The 24020-nt window shown below is 48.1% G+C and overlaps 1 protein-coding gene across 3 annotated transcripts in view; it reads right to left on the bottom strand.

Annotated features, from left to right (window-relative positions):
• Positions 1–15365: 15365 nt before the first annotated feature.
• VSTM4 (V-set and transmembrane domain containing 4) overlaps positions 15366–24020 on the bottom strand; it is an 83803-nt gene continuing 75148 nt past the window's right edge. For 2 of the 3 annotated variants that reach the window (XM_082854509.1, XM_082854510.1), the window contains one exon: positions 15366–15533. In XM_082854509.1, coding sequence (XP_082710635.1) covers positions 15408–15533 — 126 coding nt within the window. In that variant the 3' untranslated portion in view covers positions 15366–15407. The remainder of the gene's footprint in view (positions 15534–24020) is intronic. The other variant, XM_082854508.1, reaches the window with a different exon arrangement.

Below are 24020 nucleotides of genomic sequence, written 5' to 3'. Positions count from 1 at the left end.
TGCCTGCAGCACCTTCATAGCTTCTTAGTAAGTAGAAGGATTCTCCCAATTGTCTCCTTCCTCCAAATCTCTGAAAGCTCAGGGAATACTGTGTTGCCCTGGCTGAGATCTCTGCCCCTAAACTGGTTAATACAGACACAGCCCTTGAGCAAGACCCTTCACCGCCATTTGCCAGGAGCGCATCATTAGAGAAACACCCCTGCGCAATGACCTGGAAGTGGTCCCTGCCCCCAGTGTGACTGGTGCTCAGCGAAGCTGAGAGGCACAAGTGTGGGGTGCAAGCGGCAGGGCCAGTGGTGGGGGCCTCACGGGGCTGGAAGCGACCCTCACAGAGAAGCTGCAGCGGCGGAGTCCATGGGGATCAGACCTTGAGGGCACGAGACGCTCCCCGGGCAACTTCTTAAAATAACTGAGGGGTCCCATGTGGATGACCTGCCACTGTGCAATGGGGAGCACAGCCCATGAAAGTGGGGCATTCCCACTCCTCTTGAACAACAGGCTGAAGAAGCCTGGGGATCTTGGGGTCCCATGGTACAAGCGTGAGCATCGCCCTCACCAGTGTGAGGGGCCATGGTTCTTCAGGAGTCTGCAATGACCGGGGCATTGGCCAGTTGTGCATCTGGCCCCTTTAGTCCTCAGGGCAGCCAATCGTGATACCCCCAGCAGCCTAGGGAAGAGGGCACCCAGACTCCCAGTCTCTATACTGGTGACCTCTGAAGTTTTGAGACCATAGCAAGGTTACAAACTGTTGGTTTGGGGGACCAGGTAGAGTCTGCAGGTGCCTTCAGTTTGAGCCATGCAGTGCTAATCGTTATTTTGGGTTCAAACGCCTTGAAGAGTCTGGTTTAGCATTTCCAGTTTGCAACAGACCCTTCCTCTTCCTATTGCTTTGCTTCTGCAGGCTGCTTCTGGCAGTCACATTATTAGACTGGCCCCAGAACCTGTTTTACTTTACCACCACTGGGCCAGCACTTGGGGGCAGATTCACGGAGCGGGAAATGTACAGACACCCCGTCTCACTGCACGCAGGGAAAAAGAGCACCCCCACACTGTCCCACAGAGCCCAGCGCCTTGGAGGCACTCAGCGGTTTGTAAGAATTTCCAAACAATTCACTGGGTGACACCCTCTGCCAGGCACTCTCCAATTCATTCCGTATTTATTCATAATTATTTATCAAGCTCCTACGCTCCTCAGTGCCAGGGTACGATGTTGAACGAGACGGATAAGGTCCCCACCCTCAGGGAGTTTACAGTCCACTCAGGGAGACAGACAAGGACAAAATTGAGAAGATCACAGCTGCTGACGAAGGCTGTGGAGGAGTGCCGTCCTGTGAGATGGGACATCAGGGGACTCAGGGGGCAGAGCGGTGAGGGACATCCTCCAGGGACCTGGGAGCTGAAGGGTAAAGGATCCAGATCCTGTCTGCATGTAATCCTCACATCTCACACTTAGGGAAACTGAGGCTTAGGAAGCTGAGTGCCCCATCCCAGCTGAAGCATCCTCTGTGGGAATGAGTCTATCTCACACACACGCACACCCATCCTCCTACCCCCCACTGCAGAAGAGGCTTGTCGGGGAACCTCTAACCGCACTGAGTCCTGCCAGCTCTCCCCAGCCTCCTTTCCTTGGCTCTAGGATGTGGCCACCCTGTCCCTCCCCTGTCCTTCCAGGACACATCACGGCTGTCTCTCTCCTGTGCTCTCGCTGCCCTCACACAGGCCGCCTGGGAAGCACTTTTCTATTTGCTGTCTGCCTCCCCCTGGGCAGTCCTATCACCAAGACAGGGGCCCCTGACTGCTTCCTCTGAGCGCCAGTGCAAAGCCCAGGCCCTGCTGCAGGGGAGCAGGGACTCAACGCACCAAGCGACCCACAGCTGTACTCTTCCCTTGTCCCTTTTACTCCATGCTGCCTCTATCCCAGCCCAATGCTCTGGATTGAAATTTTCCAGCCAACCTCCAAGCATCTGTGAGGTCCTCAAGGTCAGAGATAATGTCCTATTTATTTGTCTCTATACTGCCCACGGGGCCAGGAGGGCTGCTCCCACATGGACGCTCCATAAATATGGGAATGAATGAATGAATGAGTGAATGGATGAATGAATGAATGATGAATGGAAAGGAGCTCTCAAAAGTTCTGCAAACGTGTTTTCTCAGTGTCTTGCCAAGGGCATGATAAACGGAGCACTGAGCACCACTGCAGCTGGGAGGGCAGGAGCTGAGCTCGGGCAGGAGAACCACCTCCGCCTGGGCACCAGCAGACGCTTGGCCTCGAGCTAAAAGAGCAAGGGTTGGAGATGGGAAAACAGAAGCTAAAAGGGAATGAGAGATACAAAGAGAAAGAGTGGGCCGTATGATGGGAGCAGGGGCTGCCGACTGGCCACTTGCACGGGGCCCCTCTCGGGACAGGGCCTGGCCAGGGGGCAGGAGGTCTGGTCAACTGCTAAACACAGCTGGACCTTCCCAAGATTGGCGGGCTCAGTGCAGCTGCCATCAGCCGGGGACACTGAGCCCTGGTCAAGGTGTGGCTTTGGAGTAAGACAGACTGGGGCCCATAGCCCAGGCCTGCCCAAGCCCAGCTGAGGAACTCGAGGAACATTGCACAACTCTCTGAGCCTCAGTTTCCAAATGTGTAAAATGTCCACAACACCCCATCCTGGCGGAGGGTTAAAATGCATAATGTGCAGCAGTAATTAATACAACATTGTAAATCAGCCATACTTCGATTAAAAAAAAGTTGTGATAAAAGGCTTCATGTACAATGAATGCGTTCCCTGAGCCAATTTCCTGGCATGGCCTCAGAGCCTGCTTGTCAACCAGCCTAGAGCCATGGGTTGCTCTCTCCATGGACCGTCCAGCCTGGAGCTGGCCTGCTCCCCTGGCTTTCCATCCACTCACTCATTCACTATATACTGGACACTTGTCTTGAATCCATTACTGTGTGTCTGGTGCTATCAAGGCACACTGAGATGGAGCAGTGACTCCTAAAACCCCCAGCCTGCGAGGAGCTTGCCTTCTACTTTGGGACACAAACAATAGGCATGTAAGAAAACTACCAGTTAAGTAAGGCACCTCTCTAAGGAGAAAAAAAACCGACAGCAACCACCGAGTGAGGAAGGGGCCAGGGAGCATGGGAAGAGAAATACGAACCAGGGTGACCAAGACAGCGTCCCCAATAAGATGACACCTGAGAGCTGCAGCAGCAGGGGAGTGAGCACTGGGTGTCAGTGGGAGACGGTGGGGGGAGGACATTCCAGCACACGGATGAGCACGGGCGCATCCCTGAAGAAGCAGCGTGCTGCTCTGAGAAACAGCAGGGAGGTGACTGTGATCTGGGGCACAGTGATGGAGAGTGTCAGGGACAGGGTCAGAGTGGAGATGAAGGGACGGTCATAGGAGCCTGTCACCCTGGGGCCAGGGGCTTTCAGGCTGCCTCTGCCCTGGAGAGTGGAGGGAAGCCTCTAAAAAAATGGCCACAGAAGGTACCAGTCTGGCCAGGTGTGGGCAGGTGATGCTGGCCTCACACCACCCACATCCTGGGAAGGTACCTCCTGCCTTTGACCTACAAGGCAGAGTGCCTGCCCCCCGCTCTCAGTGGCCCCGGCATCTCACATTCCTGGCAACTGTGCCTTGGAGTCTAGGCACAGGGCTGTGCCCATTAACCAACTGGGAGGCCCACGTCAAGCCTCCTCCCCGCACGTGGCTGAGGCCAGGCCCCCGGCAGGGACCAGTCCTGTCTGCTCCAGAACATGCATCCTCGGCCGGGGAGAAATTCCAGCTGCCAGACTCCAGGCCGAGCCCAGGGCCCTGCACGGGGATCGCTGTGAAAAATAACAGAGATGGTGAGCTTGGCCATTTCCTGTACAACACATAATTAGGTTAGATAAGAAACTAGCTGTGTCTAAGTGCTATAAATGTCTATATTAAGCTATTTTGAAAGTGCTGAGCACTTTGACATTTGAGAGTTCAGAGTAATTGAGGTATTGAAATAAAATTGCTTCTGTTATTTAAAAGGTCATTATCGTCTGCAGCTAGATATATGAGGACTATTTTCCACTCTAGTGAGCCGTTCTCCCTGGCACAATTAGTATCGCTTGAGCAGAGGCCGCTGGGGGACTCCCATCCGCAGCCCCCGCCAGAGGCCCAAGGTAGCTGTTAAGACACATGGAGCACGAGGAAAGCTGAGGAAAGCACAGGAAAGCCTCCGTCACCCAGAATCACCGCCGGCCCAGGGAGCACCGTCACCGTCGACTCAGCGCCTACTGTGTACTGGTCTCTGCGTGGACGCTTTCTGTGCAATTTTGTCTCATCCTCACAAAAGGGCCTCAAGGACGCCCTTAGTGTCAGAACATTGCAGGTGAAGACTCGAGGCCATCTGAAGGGAAGGGACAGAATGGTGGGCCGGGCAGGAGGCTAGCACTGTCCCCCATTCACTGAGCGCTTAGCATGCTCTGGGAGGCTGCTAGCCCTTTCCTGTCCTGGCTTCTTTAAGCCTCGTAACCATCTCAGGACGAACCATCTCCATTTCACAGATGAGAAAACTGAGACTTGGAGAGGTTCAGAAACGAAACAGCAAGAAAGTGGCTGGAAAATGCTTCAAGTCTCAAGAATTTTAAGAATGTTGGACTTCCCTGGTGGTCCAGTGGTTAGGACTCCACGCTCCCCCTGCAGGGGACACAGGTTTGATCCCCGGTCGGGGAAGCTCTGCATGCTGTGTGGTGCGGCCAGAAAATAAAAAAAAAAAAAGTCACCCAGTGCCTAACCCTTCTACACTCCAGCCCCCCACGGCTCAGATGTGTCCTGACCCTCCTTCTGTCATGTCCTGCCCCTCCCCCAGCCTGTTGGACCGCGTGCCTTTAAGGTTCCTCTCAAAGAACAGAAATAAGAGTGGCCCCAGCTGAACTAGTTACATGGATGGATTCAGACCAACAGGTCCTGGGATGGAAACTCTGCTGAACGAGGGTGCTGGCCTATGGGGAGCATGCCACAGGCCTGAGACCTTCACCAGGCCCCTGAGTCTGTCCGTCCTCATCGGTCACATGGTGTTCCTGAGAGGATCCAAATTAGGTACAGACATCAAACTATGCTCAGCAAGCATGACTGTTAGAAGGTTCCACCATAAAAAACGAAGATGGGAGCTTTTCTCCAATTCTCACTCAAGACACTTCCCCCCCTCCCCCAACTGTTAAGGTAAATAAACAGAACGTTCTTAACTACAAATTAGATATCTAAGTTAGTACTCAATTATATCCTTGGTGATCGTTGATGGAACATATCACAATTTCTAAATGTCTCTCAAAGAGATCCTTGACTTCCAAAGGCATCTTCGTCTCAATAGCAGGGGACTCACTGCTCTAGGGAATGGATAAACGGCAATAAGTCAGCACTTACAGGGCACTCCGTCTGTGTGAAGCCCTGTCCTGAGCAGTGGCGATCAGCCTCTTAAAAAAACGCATCCTTTGAAAGCATGGTCTCAAACAGATACTTGTACACTCAAATTCGTAGCAGCATCATTCACAGTAGCCCAAAGGTGGAGATAACCCAAATGTCCATCGATGGACGAATGGATAAACAACTGATCTATACATACTACGGACTATTATTCAGCCTTAAAAAGGAAGGAAATTCTGACATATGCCATGATAGGGATGAACCTTGAGGACATGATGATGAGTGAAGTAAGCCAGTCGCAATATCCTGGACTCTCCAAATCGCCAGCATCACTACTCTTGCACTTTGAGGCCATTATTAAGTACAATAAGGGTTACTTGAACACAAGCACGGCGATACTGACATTGCAACAGTTGATCTGATAACCGAGACGGCTACTAAGTGACTTACAGGCAGGATACTCTGGACAAAACGATGATTCACATCCTGGGTGGGACAGAGCAGGACAGTGTGATATTTTATCACACTACTCAGAACAGCCTGCAATTTCAAACTTATGAATTGTTTATCTCTGGAATTTTCCATTCGGTATTTCAGGACCGCTGTTGACCACGGGTAACTGAAACTGCAGAAAGTAAAACTGCGGATAAGAGGGGGGATGACTGTAATCCATTTTACGTTTGCCTTACTTGGGTTCATTAGAAGTTCTGTTTTCCTCTGTTGCAAGATTTTTATGAGCTGTGGAGTCCCACTGAATTACTCAGAGGAAAACTCAGCCGGGCTGGACGTTGCAAGCGGCAGGGCAGGTGGTGACGTGGCGTCACTGGGGTATGAGAGGCAACTTAACAGGGCAAGGAACAGGAGAAGGACGAGTGGGCAGGGGGTACAGGGAAGCAGCAGGAGATAGCCCTTCTTCTGCTAAATAGCAGGGAAGAGCTAGAGTGGCTGGAAATTAGACCAACCCCTGGGCTTTCCTCAGAGAGGGTTCTAAAAAAAAATATGTGTTGAATTTGGGGGAGAAACACAATACACCAGGAACACCCTTTGTAAAAATGTAAGCAACTTAACAAACATAAGCTACTCTCACAACCTTGCTCCAGAGCTGGGATTTCATCTGGGGAAATAAAATATTGCTGAAGCGTCTATGCATTAGCCTGAAACCGTCTCATACGGAGGCCAGGTATCTTCCTAGGAAGTCGAGGACTTTTCCCCCAGGCCCAAGACCTCTGCTGTGGTCTTCTGATGGCGGTAGTTTCAGAGGCTGCTGGAGGGTCCTGAGACTGCCTCCTGGCCCATCCTGGTCCAGCGCTTCTCTGGGAAAATACACCAGCTCCTTCTGGTCCCACAGAAGAGGCACCTCTGCAGGTCCCCGAGGTGGTAGACACCCCAGGATTCCCGTCAAGCGTCCTCCCTCCCCCTGCTGGGCCGGACCACAGCCAGAGGGTGCTGGCAGCCACTGTGGCCTTGTCACCCCCCCTCCCCCCACCCAGACAAGTGTGTTATTTCATGCTGTTCTTTGACGGAAATTAGCGGAGGGGGCTGCCAGCAGGATAAATATAGCAGTGCCTTTCTGCTGAGCTGTAGAAGCTCTGGATGGTGTGGTCGGAGGCACGGCATCTGGATGCCTTTAGGGAGGAACAAAATTTATAGGAAAAGAAATCCGTTCCACATGGGTTGTTTTTTAGTTTTCAAAGAGCCTCCCCAGTCCTTGCCTGTTGAAACCCTTTCTAAGTACTGAGAAGCAGGTGGGTACCAGGCCCTGTGACAGGCTGCAGGGACAGTGTGGTGACAAGGCACACAGGGGCCTGCCCTTAGTGGCATTATTTCATTGCTCTGCTCACCAAGGCACAGCAGTCTGAGGAAGTACAACCGGCAGCCAGAGACCGATCTCAGGGCTCAGGAAGACTCTGGAGAGCTCTCTCTGCACGAGGCCTGGCGTTCACACGGGTCATATAAATACTAGCAGATGTTGTTATCCCCAGCTAAGCTGAGAACAAGCTGATGGGAGAGCCAGCCGGGGGGGCTAGACCCTCCCAGCTCAGCATGAGCACGAACACTCTCAGTCCTCGGCCTGCGGGGTGGCTCTCGCTGGGGGGCAGCTGCCTCTCTGTACCCTCCACATGCCTAGCCCTCCCCTGCTGTCATCCGAGGTGACTGTGAGCCCATCCCTGCCCTCTCTCCCAGAGAGCTTATGCCACACGGGAAGATAGCTCTTTAAATCCTGTTGGCCCTGGCTCTTTTTCACATGAAGACACTGCAGGTCGGAAGGCTCAGATGGCTTCTCAAAGACACACAGCAATTAAAAGGCAGGCCCGGGATTTGGACCAGATCTGCCTCTAAATCCTATACTCACGCTACTGAGTGAGAAAAGCCAGGATTCCAGCAAAAGAAAAAAAACTGTGTGGGAAGAGAAAGAACACCAGACACGGAACTCATCTGGAGACTCTGATCCTGACTCTGGCGCCCAAGTCAGAGAGATGGCTTGGACGTATCTGCTGGGTTCATAGTCTGCTTGTGGTACACGACGCAAATGATGACTTTACCTGTAAATGGAATGAAGGGGCAGGGAGAGACGAAAAGAGGAAGATGATGATAAGAAGACATAGAGAGAGATTTGGGCCAAGGTTGGATGGGGAAGGGCCTGTGTGGGCATGTAGAGGAGAGGCAGAGAAGCTGACAGAGATGGAGAGGGGAGGGGAGGTCCCTGTGAAGAAGGAGAGATGGAGGCCTAAGGTCCTCAAGTTCTCAGCGATGGCCACCAGGTGGCACTGTCCACCCCGAGTAGCCCGGCTACGGTCCAGGGCTGGCCTCGAGAGAGACGGAGGTGGGAGAAGAAGCCTGGGGGCGGCCACGGAAGGGGCAAGGAAACTGTCACCACCGCAGCCGCGTCTGTTAACTCAGGAAGTCCCTAATCCGGAATGAATCCCTCACAACATCCCTTCTTGACAGTCATATGCCGTCAACAGTCAAGCTGGCCATAAACAGAAGAGTTTGTAAATCAGCAAAGGTCTCTGTATTCACATAGCCATAAACCATGTGGACAGTTGTTTGCATAAATTCCCGATCTGTCAAAATCAAGAGAACAAATCGGAGACAAAAGTAACCAGGCCACCAAGCCCCCTTCCTCGGGGATGAGAGTGGAGAAGAATTCCTCAATTAGGGACTCGAAGGTGGAGAACTTCTCCCTGCAGAGTATCTTTTTGTTCTCTCTGCCATCCTTTGGGCATCCCAAATGATCCCTTTTATTGTAGCTTTTGCTCACTTCAGAATGGCCTCAGTTCCTCATGATAAAACAAGGTGATCTCAAGTGCTGGTTGTGAGGGAGGGCATGATGGGGTGGGATGTTCATGATGGTGGTCAGGATGGGACATTGGCTTCTGAGAAGTGAGAAGGATGCTTTGGGGGGTAGACATGGAGCTCGGGAGAGGGGTCCAGTTGGAGCCGTGGATGCGGGGTCCTCAGGCTGCAGCTAAAGAGTGGTCAGAGACACAGGTGTGCATGCAAAGAGAGAGAGGGGACGGCACCTTAGAGAAAGCCATCCCTGAAGGGCTGAGTGGAGGAGAGGTGATTACGGGGTGGCCTAGGGGGCGCAACCGGGTAAGTCAGGGAAAGGACGCCTGTGTCAAATGCTAGAACACACGCTTCATAGTAGAGCCCGTGCTCAGCCACGATCCCCGAAGGCCCGGGGCAGAGCTGTGTTCAGGGATGGGGATGAAGGCAGCCAGTGGAGGCTGAGAGGCGAGAGGGGCAGAGGGAGCGTAGACTCTGGGTTATGGAGGGAAAGAGCGGAGGAGACCGCGTGGGAGGTGGGCCACGCAGCCTGAGAAATGCCTGTCACTCTGGAGACTGAGGGAGCAGCTGAAGGTGCAAAACAAGAGCGGGGATACCTAGTGAAGGAGACCCCTGAAAAGCCAGGAAACGGAATCCAGAAGACGCGGGAGGGCGAGGAGGGGAGCGGAGCAAGACATTTTAAACGACTCCAAGTGGGCCACAGGCTGGGCCAGGTGCAGTCATGGGGCCCCCAACTGCGGTTCCCTGAGAACTGGGGACGCGCACGGGGGCTGAGGAAGGATAGGGACGGGCGGGATCCTGAAAGGGGAGGCTGGGCAGCCCTGATCCTTAGCTAGGCCAAAGACCAGCCCTGCAGCAGGCCAGGGTGGAAACAGGTAGGCTTCCTGGAGACAGAGCTTGACGGTGGGCGTGGGGCTTATGGGTGGGCTTCATGGATGTCCCTGGGCTGGAAGTCACTGGCTCTGCCACCAACTAGCAGGTCCTTTTCTGTCTCCTTCGTTTCCCCAGCTGCAGAGGGACCAGCTTCATCATGATGCTCTGGGGGACCTGGCAGTTAGGACCGTGGCAGAGAGTCTCTCAAAGGCCCATCTTTAGTGGCTCGTGGACCCCTTTAGAAAACTGAAGAGAGCGTCAGACTCTCAGATACGCAGTGCAAACTTCTGCATAAAAATCCCTGGGTGTGGGGCTTCCCTGGTGGCGCAGTGGTTGAGAGTCCGCCTGCCGATGCAGGGGACACAGGTTTGTGCCCCGGCCCGGGAAGATCCCACATGCCGCGGAGCGGCTGGGCCCGTAAGCCATGGCCACTGAGCCTGCATGTCTGGAGCCTGTGCTTCACAACGGGAGAGGCCACAACAGTGAGAGGTCCGCGTACCGCAAAAAAAAAAAAAAAAAAAAAAAAAAAAAAAAAATCCCTGGGTGTTTGTGGATTCCCTAAGATCCACCCGTACACCCAGGAACCTGAGGTTCTAATCATACTCTAGGAAGCAATCACACCCGATGCCCCACCAGCTAGAAACGTGTAATAAAGGGAAATAGAACGCTAGCTCTTTCGGCAGCAGCCACGGCCCGCACACAGACCAGCTCCTAATGAGTCCTGTTTGCTGATGGAGGACACTTGTAATAGAGTTTAATGTGGAAGAACAAGGTGCATTTAACCAAAGCTGTAAACATCTCTAATTCAATTTAAAACTATAGGGTGCAGTACATTAACATTTAACAACCGGACACTCAATCGGCGTGAAGTTGGTTGAGCTGTGCTTATTAGAAAGCAGGCTCCAGGTCAGCTTTTATCAATGACAACAGAAGCAGAAGCCCTCCGTGGCAAGCCTCCCACCCCGCCCTACGCGTTAATTAAGTCTTCTCCAAGTCTTCCACCCTGTGGAAAGACACCGACTGCTTTGGGAAAAGTCCCCTGAGCAGGGCAGACGTGGCTCAGCACCGAAGTCTTAGGCTTGTGCACTCGGGGAATTGTTGGCCCCAGCAAAACAAATCTTTTTTAAAATGTGAAATGAACAATTAATTCAGAACGAGCAGCGGTTTAACCTCTATTCTACTTGACCGCTGCAGAGTTCACACTGCTGAGCCCCACCTCCTTTCAGAAACTCCCAGACACAGCTTTCTCCGACCATCTCCGCCTCCTCTGAGCTTGCTCTGCTCTGGTCCCCGTCAGGCTCCTCGCCTGCTCTCCAGACCAGACCTGCGGGCGGGGGAGTACCCACCGCTCGGGCCTGGTACCTTCCCTCCTGGCTGAACTGCCTCTCTCTGGAGGAGTCTGCTCACTGCCAGGGCTTCAGCTGTGACCTATATTCTGAGGACACCCCCATCCCCCCTGGGGTTCCAGATCCGCATTTCCCAACAGTTTACATCCTTGCTACTCCAAGTGTGCTCTGGGGACCAGAAGCATGGGCATCCCCTGGGAGCTTGTTAGAAACACAGACTCCCAGGGCCCACCCAGACTTCCTGAATCGCGAGCCACAGTTTAACAGAGACCCAGGTGAGTCACGCACACGTTAAAGCTTAGGGAGAACTAGTCTATCCTATCCATCTGGACACTTCCCAGAGCCCAAATTCAGCAGGTCCAGGCTGAAGGCAGATCCTTCCTCCAAAACATGAAGTCCTTCTTTGTTTTCCAACCCAGCGAACAGCTTCTATCTGGTGTATGGGGTGGGGGTGGGGTGTGTTATGCTGGGTTGGGGGGAAGGTCAACATTCCCAGCAAGTGGCTGCCTCACCTTATAACAGGCTCCCTCCTGCCCAGGGATACTGGAAAGACAGGATGCTCTGTGTGGAAGCCAGCCTAAACTTCAGGGCCAGCCAACACAAAAAGGCTCCCTCCAAGGTCCACGTGACAGGGCTCGCCCTGTCAGGTCTCTACCCTGTGCCCTTCCCCTGTTGCCACCAGCATGGCTCAGTACTGCCAGGGTCCCTACTCCAAAACTGAGAGTCCCTCTCTTAGGAGAGCATCAGGGCTGAACCCTGATGGTCCCTCTCCATGGAGAAGGGCATCTTTGGAGCCCTGTGAGGGCCCCACTGAGTGAGAAACAGAGGGCAGCAGGAGCTCGTGGCTGCCAGTTCAGCTGCTGGATGTGATGGAAGTGGGCTCCCTGGGTGGTAAAATTCTTTGCTTCCTGGGCTGGGAAACAGCTTTCATGCATACTGTATTAGTCAGAATTCTCTCCACTGCAACCTGACTAGCTTGAGCAAAACCAGGATTTAGATAGTAGGAGAAGTGGGTAGTTTATTGAATCAAAAGAAGATCTAAAGGAAAAAGAAGAGTCTGGGGGATCTTAGGGGCTGGGAGCTGGGATTCCGTGCTCCCAGGACCCTGTCCCCCCTGCTGCTTTCTCAGCATCTCCTTCATTCGCCAAGCCTTCTCCTCTTGGCAGGAAACGTCACTGTAGGTGGTTCTGATAGGCGGCATCCCAGCTTAGCTGCCCAAGGGAAAGATGCTTTCTTTTTCCTGAGAATTCTGATCAGCCTAGACCCGGCCTCATGCACGCTTTGGCCCATTTTTTTGTGGCCTGGGGCATGAGTCTCATTCTTGGCCCAGCCTAGGTTGTAGTCATGCGTATCAGGGGCTGAGTGATGAACAAGGCCACGAGTAGTCCCTAAAAGCATCAACTGGTTTAGCGTTCTTATCCCAAGTGAGTCTTGGGCACATCAATATGTGGGATGATGACAATGCGCTAAAAAATAGGAAGTGCCCCATGTCATTTTCAAACCAACAAATTTGAGGGGGAGGGTTAGGCTTGGCTTTTTCTTCTATGCCCTGTGAGCTAACAGAGACATGATGATTTCATGAAGAGGTGATCTTAAAGAAATCCCAGCCCTGTCCTCCTACCACAGCTGCTTTAGTTCAGGGCCTGGGGCTTTGACTTGGCAAGACGGTTGCATTCGGGGAATACCCCTTTCCCTCTCCTTTCCTCCTGTGAAGATTCTGCCATGCATGGCCTAGGCCGAAATCCACCACCAAATCTGAGAGTATGTGCACTCTGCCTGCAAGTACCACTGCATTCCATTCTGCGCAATGGGTTCTTTGTTCTAACTTTACGTAAATGAACAGGCCATTTTCCATGTTGAAAACAGCTTGTCTACAGTTGTTCCCACAGATGCTTTATAGCAAAACAAATTGGAGAACTTTTCCTAATTTCTATTTGAATGATGTGTATTCCTTTACTTATCTTTAGAAATGTCAATACAGACTTAGTGGTGTATTTGATAGAAAACAAATAAGTAGACCCATTTTTAAGTTTATTACGACAATAATGTCAAGGTTTTTCATCCCGAAGAAGCGTCAGGTGCAAGTCATCCATTGCTCCCAGTTCTGAGCAGGGCTTGGACAGTTTGCTTCTAAAGATAACAGTGGGACAAGCTCTGCTTAGATGTTGTCAAGAGCTTCCATGATTCCCTTGGGAAGCATCTTCAGTAGACAGTGATGGTCTTGCCGCCTCCTTTTATACCCTATGTCAGCAGGTCCCCCACTCACGCACCTCAGTGTGGATTTATGCAGCTATGACCAGAGTTTAGGAGAGTCTGAATTGAATCACTGAATAGCAATGACTTGTTGGACTTAACCTACAGTTACCAGCTCTTCAAAGCTTGTGCTCTTCTTGGTGGAATGCATTCACTTCCATATGTGATGGTACGGAGCTCCCACTGAATTTAAGGGGGTGGGTTTGGGGGTGATCGAAGTTCAGTTCTGCAGAGGCCTGGAGATCTCCTACTCCATGGCCCTCTCCCCACCATCGCTTCTTCACACACCCCGACTCTCCACTCCCACCCGGCACTCCCAGGGCCCCACCAGTCCAAATAGGTCCTTGTGCAAATCAGGGAATCATCCTCCTTCCCCAAAACACCATATAACCATGTTCTGCCGGAAGACTGCCATGATAAAAATATGATAGGATGCCTAGGATAATTATGATATGAATGGTATACTAACCTTATATCCTCCTGTCCTAAAGAGATGCTCTGGGAAGTTCCTCCTCAAAAACTGCGCAGTTTATTCACTACCTTGGAAATCTGGCAGAGAGGGAGGGAATGAGACGCAGGTACAGGCTAGAGAGAATGACTTCCTCTTTGTAAAGTCAGGTTATTTTTGCTTCTGGAAAATCATTACCTGCTCCCGATTGGTCCCTTTCCAGTAAACTATCATGGGTCTTTGGGAAAGTTACCGTAGAGCTAAGTTTACGGACAAATATTTACTTTTTAAAGTTATTGCAATGAGAGCCTTAAATAGTAAAGACATTTTCATTTTGAAAATATGGACTGGTTTTAGCATGTATGTTAACATAGTGTACTTGTATAGCTATTTATAGTGTCCAGAATCTTCCAATAGTCATTATCGCATTACAAAAATTCTGTGAGAGGTTAACTCACCTTTGTATAAACATAGAGTCTGAGACAATTAGGGGATGAGAAACTCAACCAAGTTCACATGGCTGCACAGAGGGGCACAACTCACACTCAAGGTTGTGTTTAAAATATATAATTTACCATATATACACGGTCCATTACAAAGCCAAACAACTTCCGTAGTGTGCACTAAAAATCCACTCAGACCACACTCACACATCAAGAAGTGTGTCCTTAACAACACAGCTGATAGGATGACTCTGTACCAGAACGGATCCGCCTTCAGTGAGATCCTGGATGTCATATAGGCCCACAGAGCCACTTCCCCATGGATCTATTTGCCGTATTCATCACTGCCTCCCAGCCAAGCTAATTAGAATTCACATGCAAAGCTGAGTCGGGCAAGGCACTTTATAACAGAAGCGTGTTCAGGACACAGCTTTCCAGCCCTGCTTATACTTCCTACTCTCCTACCATTGGGGAACCAGGCAAAAGACTATGCTCTCACACGAGTAGACATTCAATTAGAGTTGGTAACCTCGGCACACTTCCAAGAGGTCCCCTTCTTCCATCTGTCAATCGATGGCAAACCCCCGGCTCCTTTGGAAAAGGGTGAGTGAGAACTTCTTGGAGAATATAAGTCTCTATACCAGGATAAGCCCCCCTGCCAAAGGGGTGGAAGCCCTTCAGAATGAAAGATGTTCTACTTGTCCAGTGGCCGTGGGTGATAGTGGGTAGAGAAACGGGCACTGGGGTATCCAGATAGTTCACTGTCAGCTTAGATGTCAGACTGCCTCACAGTCTGTCTCTCTGCCCTTGAATCACCAGAGTCAGTGCATCTATTTAAAACAAGAGATGCTATCTTGAGTGACCGCTTGCAATAAGCACTTTGCACCGCTCTGGGTGCCCTGGCAATGTTATCTGATCCTTTGAAAACCAATTAGTACATATCTACCATCTCACACTTGGGCCTATAATGGCATTTCCTCTAGCTATATACTATGAGCTTGATATCACAGATACAGGAAGGGTAGAAGATTAAAATTCAGATTAAAAATTATAAAACCCAGAGAAACAAGAAGAAACATGAAGGGGTTTGGCTCAGCAGAAAATCTCCTTGGATGGTCTCAGAATCAAGAGCCCTCACCGCTCAGGACTCAGACCCAGAAAATCTTGTTCTGGGAGATTTGTCCAAGGGCTGCAGCCCCTGCTCTTTTGCAGAGAGGAGCCTTGTACCTCTCTGAAGGCACCTGGGATGCCGTTGGAATGGGGCTCCCACCACACAGAAGGCACAAGTGAAAATACAAAAATAAGGACTTTGTATCCAAGGTTTCATAAATAACTGGGGTGGCGGATATTAAATACGATGCAGAGTTACAGTTTGTTCTCCTCAAAGAGGATCTGGGCATAGACGGTGCTGGTGGGAATGCCTTTGGCAGCCTGGTGGGGCTTGATCAGCTCCAGCTCAGCATAGGTCAAGTTCTCTTCGGCAATCTTTGGCTATAAGACAAAACACAACACAATTTGAGCTGACTGCCGGGAGTTCAACATCACACATACATTCATCAGGCATGTATTTGCATAGCACTTTGGGGATTCAAAGGGAAACAAATGGACATAAAATTTAAAAGGAAATGTAAAACCTAAATAACATAAGATAGATCTTGTTATCTTATACAGAACACTATGTCTTGCAAAAAACACTATGATTTATTTTTAAGTTGTCACAGAATACTAACAAAAAATTGATTAAACATGAGGCCACAAAGTAAACTTTGATTCTGAAAAGTAAAAATAATGTAACTACAGTCTCTCATCAAAAGGATAAACTAGAGGTAGAGACAGAAACAAAAAGTCCCAAAAATTGACAACAAAACTAGAATGCTACCATCTAGAAGTTTTAAGTGACTTAACCTGTATAAAACTGAAATTTCAGCATATCTTGAAAATAATGACGAAGATATTACATGCCAGAACCTAAAGAATGTAGTACTCAGAGAAAAATCATATCCTTAAATATCTATATTAAACAACATGAATTAAAGGGATCAAGCATCCAACTGAAGTTAGGAAAAAAAAAAAAGAACAAATTAAAGAAAAGCAGAAGGAAGAATGAAAAAAATAAACACTAGACTGTATAAGTCAGAAAATAGAAAACAGTAGAATAAACAAAAATATCCAAAAGCTTGTGCTTGAAAAACACCAATGAAACAAACAAAAAAATTAATCAAGATAAAAAGGGAAAAAGCAAAAATGAATCAAACAGGAAATGAGAGAGGAGGTATAATAAAATGAAAGAAGTTTTAAAACTTCAACTTTGTTCAACGTATTGCAAAAACCTTGAAATACAGGATAAAATGAGTACTAGTCCAGAAAAATATAAATTATGAACATTAGCTCCAGAAAATGTCAACGTACTAACTACCATCAAAAATAAAGAATGATGGGCTTCCCTGGTGGCGCAGTGGTTGAGAGTCCACCTGCCGATGCAGGGGACACGGGTTCGTGCCCCGGTCTGGGAAGATCCCACATGCCACGGAGCGGCTGCTCCCGTGAGCCATGGCCGCTGAGCCTGCGTGTCTGGAGCCTGTGCTCCGCAGCGGGAGAAGCCACAACAGTGAGAGGCCCGCATACCGCAAAAAAAAAAAAAAGAATGAAAAGAAAGGAACAGAGGAAGGAAGCTCAGAAGGCAGGGAAGAAAATATTGTCAAAAGCACCAGGCACAGGCAGTTTGATAAGAGAATTTCTAAGAGAGATTCCCTTAAGGAACAGACAATTCCAATATAATTAAACTGATCCAGAGCATTACAGAAAAGGAAAAACTTCACATATTTTAGAACAATTTCATGTATTAGTATAAATTAGCATAAATAGATTTACTCAGAGACTATGAAAAGGCACACTAAAGATAGATAATCATGTTCAAGTTGACTTTTTTTCCAGGAATGCAAAGATGGTTCAATATTAGAAAAATCTATTAATATAATTCACAGTAGTAACAGAGAGAAAAACCATATGGTTATCTCTATAGATGCTGGAGAGGCATTTAATAAAAATTTTAAAATTTTTGTTAAAAATAATTCTTGATGGGCTTCCCTGGTGGCGCAGTGGTTGAGAGTCTGCCTGCCGATGCAGGGGACACGGGTTCGTGACCCGGTCCGGGAAGATCCCACGTGCCGCAGAGCAGCTGGGCCTGTGAGCCATGGCCGCTGAGCCTGCGCGTCCGGAGCCTGTGCTCCGCAACGGGAGAGACCACAACAGTGAGAGGCACGCGTATCGCAAAAAAAAAAAAAAAAAAAAAAAAAAATCTTGATAATGTAGTCATAGATTTTTTTTCTTACCATGATTAAGAAACATTATTAAAATAAAGAATAATTGGTGATCCAACTTCAGTCATATTAAAAATAAAGCTGCTATAATTAAAACACTGTGGTATCAACAAATGAATAGACCTCAGTGGGACTGATGAAAACATTCAGAAATTAACCCAAATATTATTTTTCAATAAACGGTGTTGGGATACTCGGGTAGCCATTTGAAAAAAATCATATCCTTTATGTCATTCTTTACATTAGATAAATTCCAGATGAATTAAAATTTTAATATGGAAACTGAACTCATAAAAGTGTTAGAAGAATGTGTGGGGAAATTTTCAAAAAAATAATCTCAGCATATGGAAGGTGTTTCAAAGTCTAACACAAAATCCAGGAGGAACAAAAAAAAGATATGTAAATTTTCATGCTGTATATTGCAGAACATTCTCTAAATAAAGTCAAAGGACAATCGAAAACATGAGCAAAATATTTGCAACTCATATGAAAGGGCCTTACAATTTAACAAAGATAATGGCCAACAGTCCATTAGAAAATTAAGCAAAGAACAAGAGACAGGACCAGAGAGTGCACAGGAAGAGAAACACAAAGGCTCTTACACATATTAAGTGTGACTCAACCTCTCTCAAAATCAGACAAGAGAGATTTAAAATCACTTAGACGTCAGGTTTTGTCTTTCAAGTTGACAAACTAAAAGTTTTCCAAAAGAAACAGAAAGAAACAGGTCCTCTTGTATATTGTTGGTGGAAGTGTTTATTGGTACAAGCAAAAAACTGCAAACACTTCAGTGGACATCAACAGGAGCCTGATGCATTCATAATGGAGTATCCGGTACAGTCTTTAAAAAGAATGATGGAGCTGTGCACGTATACTGTATGTTTTCCTATCATTTGTGTAGTGTATGGGAGTATATATACATGTATATATGTTATATACTCAGAAAACCCTTGGAACTCGCCTGGAAGTCAAGAACCTGGTCTCCAAGCTTCCCTCTGGGGAAGTAAATGGGGTGGCTGGAGAGAGACTCAAACCTTTATTGTAGACATTTGTTGGTACCTTTCAAATTTTCTAGATGGTACATTATTTAAACAGCACATTAATTAATTTTAATCCACAATTAGAAAAATAAAAGTTGGTCACTAATTTATAGTCGTAAAAGACACATCACTTTCATTTAAGCAGCCCTGCTTTTGTGTTCTGGCTGCTTTGGCTGTGTTGTCATTGTGCTATTTTTTATTTTGGGGGCTATACCTTGGTTAACGCACCAGAATTCAGGACAAATAAATCGTACACATTCGATTTAAGTTTCTTAAAACGTATGCCAAAAGCAAAAAGCGTCTTTTCTTTCGAGATAAAGCATCACACTAGAGGACAGGGAGCAAGAGACAAAGAATGTAAAGAACTCCTCACAGCCAGCACTGACTGGTCAGGGGCGACCGCCGAGCGACCTTCACAGTTGTCTGGCCCTTTCTAAATTTCAACGTTAAGGACAATTATAGGGATCAGAGCCTCCTGCTTGTCTTTTGATACCAAAAATCTTTACGTTGTTTCTTAGTCATCCATATCTTACCAGCCAACAAAAATACCATTTACATCTTGCCTTTCGGTTTAATTACATTTCACATTATAACGATTCCATTTAGAAATGCCATGTGTCCTCAAATAAGCACACAAAAGCCAACTCATGTAAATTTTAGGACCAAGATTTATGAAATCATATTGTCCAGGTGTTTTATTACATTACTTTGAAATTGCATTGTTTTCTAGCGTAGATTATCTGTTTATTCTTAAGTTATTCCATTACGTTTGGATATGAAAAATAACACTAGCTTTCTCAATACAGGTCACCAGGCTGGCTTGGCTGATGTGTTGTTTTCATACATTTTTATGATGTTCCTATAGTAAACATAATTTAATAAAGCCAAAGCACACTAAATAAATAATTGCATCTAGAAAAGCAATAAAAACAAATAAAATTAGTACTTTCATAAGTGGAAAGGTACTTCAATTACTGCTACAAGCAACAACCCACCATAAAATGTGTAGAATCATTTCCCTTATGCATATTTCTGGAATATAATAATTTGATTGAAGATATGAGGCAGCACACAGGAGGCTCTGAATTGTGAAGTGTATACAGTTTCCAACCGGAGATGCATAATATTAGCCCTTGGCACCTTTAAAGAACGTATTGTTTTTCTGGCATGCATCCTTGGCTATCCCCATCAACCATGTTCTTAACTACATTTCCCAGCTTGTTTAACTAGAAATAAATTCCTAACAGCCACTGAAATGGGCAAAATGTAGACTCCTCACCAGTTTTCACCCAGCTGCCTTTCTTTGCACTGACGCTTTAGTGGAAGGTTTAGGTGCATTAAGAAGTAGCTTAGAGAAAATTAATGGCGTTATCAGTGAGACCAGGTAAGACTGTAGAACTGGTAGTAAAACTGGGAGCCAGGAGCAGAATGTAAAGGTTAAAGTGGGCAATTGCAATGAGGCAGAGGCAGGGTGAGGGACCTGCTGCAGGGCCCCACCTGTATGTCAGGTGATGTCCACCATCTTGCCAACACAAACCTGTTTGGATTTAAGATAAGGAATCACTCCTAATGCGTATGGCAATTCAAGAACTGGAGTACAGTGAATGGGTCTCCGAAGGTGAATCAAGACATACTTCTGTTAGTTCCCTGACAGCTTCTGGCCCTCAAATGACCCTCTCTTCAAGCCCCCGTCCTGTTCCTGGTGGTGCAGGAAGTACGTGGGGCATCAGCACTCAAGAAGACCAAGTTTAATACCCTTGAACTGGCTGTTCACAAACACGCCTGCAGCAGCTCTCAACTGCACTGGAAAACACAAAGGAAACTGTGGAAGGTACGGCTTCCAGGCCTCAGACGTGAGCTTTACACTTAGGTCTGCTGTTGTTGTGTTCCCGGAAACAGGAGGGGGCTGGGGACCAACAGCTGGAAGTTCTGGTAGGGTCCTTTAGAAGAGGCTCCAGAACTTTCTAAACATGTGAGAAGCAATAGTGCCATTTCCTCTTTCCCAGGACTGTCTGGTTTTACTTTCTTTTCCCTTTCACCCAGCCTGAAGAGACTCCTGGTCCATTTCTCCTTCTATTCCTCCAACAGAGGCCTGGTATTTGTGTCAACTGCTTGGAGTCTTGTAGGTTCTAAACCCCTTTGTTTTATGTGCCTTTAATCTCACTTTTCATACATTTCCTCCTAGTCATGAAGAATCCACTCCCTAGTCTGGAATGGGATTCTATGAGCAAGGGGGGGGTGGAGGTTCGGATGTAGACACGTGTCACTGCACCCAAGGAAGGTGAGAATAAAAGGAAATGCTCCCGGTTCAGTGAAAGTGTTCACGGCAAGGAGGTGAGGAGAGAGGCCGTCACCCGGTGGCTGCCTGCACAGCGTGGGTGCAGGAGGAATTGGGTCAAATGCCAGCTGTGGGACCTTGGGCCAGTTCCATCACTGGCACTCAAGGACCTACCCTGCCGATGTAAATGAAGATTTAAATGAGATGATGTATGGAATGATTCTGGCACCACTGGGCCTACCCCATAGAAGAGGCTAAACGCGTGCCTGTTGAATGAATAAATGTTCTGGTGTCATCATTTTTCTCTAGAGTGTCAGCTCAAATACCCATTTGTGTACCTTCTGACATCTTCATGAGTTACCAACAACTATGTGAACTAAGTAGTCCTGGATATCTTCTGACACATAAGGAAGAGATTCTAGGAAATTAGTTGTTATGGGCTGAATTGTGTCCCTGCAAAATTCATATGTTGAAGCCCTTACCTGCAATAGCCCAGAATGTGACTATATCTGGAATCAGGGTTTTTAAAGAGGTAATTCAGGTAAAATGAGGTCATTAGAGCGGGCCCTAATCCGAGATGACTTGTGTCCTTATAAGAAGAGGACATTAGGACTCATATACATACAGAGAGAAGACCATGTAAAGATACAGGGAGAAGATGGCCATTTACCAGCCAAGGCCAGAGGCCTCAGAAGAAACTAGCCCTGCAGACAACTTGATCTCAGACTTCCAGCCTCCAGAACTGTGAGACATATTTGTTTAAGCCACCCAATCTATGGTACTTTGTCTGACAGCTGAGCAGACCGACAGATTAGTCAGGATGGGGACAGAAGAGAAGGGAAGAGGGAATGGGCTGCCTTAGTGGGAGAGGACTGGGGTGTGTGCATATAATAAGTCACTGCACTTTATGTCAACATGGGAGGAGAGCCGTCCTCTCCCCCTATTCGGTGAGGAGCAACATTGGAATAAAGAGGCTCTAGGACTCTCTCATATGGCACAACTCCCACCCCCCAAGACACACACACACACCCCTCCCACCCCCGCAGCCCTGCCCCCCACGGCATAGCTGGACCCTGGGCTGCAACAGACCTAGCTGCATTGCTGGGACATATACCTATTAGCTTTTAGGAAACATGGGATGGGGATGCTGGCATTTATATCCTGCTAAGAAGGGCGCTTGGCTCCAGCCATGAGAAGGAGGCTACTGCAGGCAGCAACCGAGGCCCAGGCACAGCTGCCTCCATGTGAATAATGGGCTGCAAGACAGTCTTGCCCTCTGAACTGAATCCAGGGCACAGACAGAGCCCACGCTTCTCCTCATCTTTACAACTGAGCAAACAGAGCTCTGAGTGTGGAGCAGTCAACTTTATCGAATCAGGTTGCTTTTGCCCGAATCCCCGTGCACCCACCTGCCCCTCCCCAGCTCTCCCTGAAGCCACTGCTTTTGCTGCCATTTCTCATGCAGCTGATATAAGGAGAAGCAAACCTCAGGAAAAGACTTGGACGAGGTTTAGCAAGTGTTGAGTAGAAGACAGATTGAAATCCCACAGAAAAGGGCTCCTTGATCCAGGGAAGTGATAATACATCTGTGCGCTCAGACCTTCTTGGGCAAGGTGTCTTGTCTCTTCCCAGTGAAACATAAATGGAATTAATTTTGAGACTTGTGGCAAAAAGAATGGAAACCAGGCTCCACATGCTCAAGATGGGGAGCCTCTTGGTCTCAGGAAACCAAGGCCCCGAGGTTTAGGTAACTGAGGGTTGAAATCCACTCCATGCTCAGCTTTCCCAAGAGGGTGCAGGGCTGTTCCAACAGTGCTGGGGAGCCCTTCTGCAATGTCTATTCAGAAGGGGCACTCTTCTATAATCTACCTAAAAGTGCCATATGCACTAGCAGTGGCCCCAGCCTATGCCCAGATATCTTGTTGCAAAAGACAAATAAATGACAATGTTTCAAAATAAAATGAAATACATAAAATAAACCATGATTTTGGAAATTCCTATTCCCAGGGCTAAGTGGAAGTGGCCAGATGGTGTGGGGCAGTGACCTGTGATCTCCGCTAGCTCTCAGCAATCATGGCAGCCTGGAGTCTGCTGCCTCTGGTACGGAGAAAGAGGACCCAGCCCACTGTGAGTGTAGGATTGGGTGGGGCTCAGGATATGGGTGTCAACACGAGCCAGAAGCAGGGCTAGATTTATTCTTTCACAGTACCTTCCTCTCGGATCTTTCTGGTGTGTTGTTTGGAATATCAAAGAAGTTCTTTAGCAATACGTGTTGTAGGTTGCAAGCCCCCAAGGGAAGGCACCGATATACTTTGGACATCCTGCCACTGCTAAGAGTGCCAAGGCTTATGCTCTAGATGCAAACTATCCCACGTGACTTGCTTTCAATCTTCCTCCCAGGTTCCCCTCCTGTAACGTCCCAAGCAGGCGAGGGGAGCTCGGGTTTCAATTTATGCCGGATCCCTCGGCATGGAATTCCCTCTCCCCTCATACACAAGGTGGACCCAACCAAGCCCTCGGTGAGGCCTCCCGGACACTATCTTTGGCCACATCTTCCTCCACACCCCTGCCCAACCCTGTGAGGTCTTCTGAGATTGCACCGGGATCCACCATGACATATTCTCCCTCTCTCTCTCTGATCATAGTAAATCAAATGGCTCACTGGCCAAGGAATGAAGAGATTTTATAATAAATTCTTATTTATTTACATAAATAAATATTTAAACCTTTCTAAGCATGCTCCTGAGCTATGTTCTCCAACACAGGCAACATCCCATAACCCCCCAGCCCACAGGTTCACGCACGCACTGTGCACCCCCAGCCCTAGGATTACAGGTCTACTCACACCTCTCACTATGCCTTCCAGGGACACCAAGGAGATTTTTATTTCACTTTTTAATTTAATTTTCTTAAAAGATATGCAGTAAAAGTGACTTTTTAGGGGGATCGTTGTATGCATCTGAACACAAGGACAGATTTCTGGGCCCAGGACACAGGACAGTCCCATCACATGCCCTCACGCTTTCCTCTGAGGTCATGTCCTCCCTCCAACCTGACCATGGGGGGCAACCTGATCTGTGTTCTGTCACTATGGTTTTCTCTCTTAGAGAATGTCATATGAAAGGCATCATACAGTGTGTAACCTTGTGGGGTCAGCTTTTTTCTCTCAGCATAATTCCCTCACATTTCATCCAAGTGGCTGCGTGTATCAACAGTTTGCTCCTTTCGATTGGAAGGAGTATTCCATGGTGTGTCACATGCCACGCTTTGCTTATACGTTCACCTGCTGAAGAACATTTTTGGTAGTTATGAATCGAGTTGCTATAAATATTCTTGGCAG

The sequence above is a fragment of the Leucopleurus acutus genome (assembly GCF_964270905.1).
Source record: "Leucopleurus acutus genome assembly, chromosome: 14".
Lineage (NCBI taxonomy): Eukaryota > Metazoa > Chordata > Mammalia > Artiodactyla > Delphinidae > Leucopleurus > Leucopleurus acutus.
The sequence above is the reverse complement of the archived record's forward strand: the minus strand, read 5'-3'. Positions and strand labels throughout refer to the sequence as shown.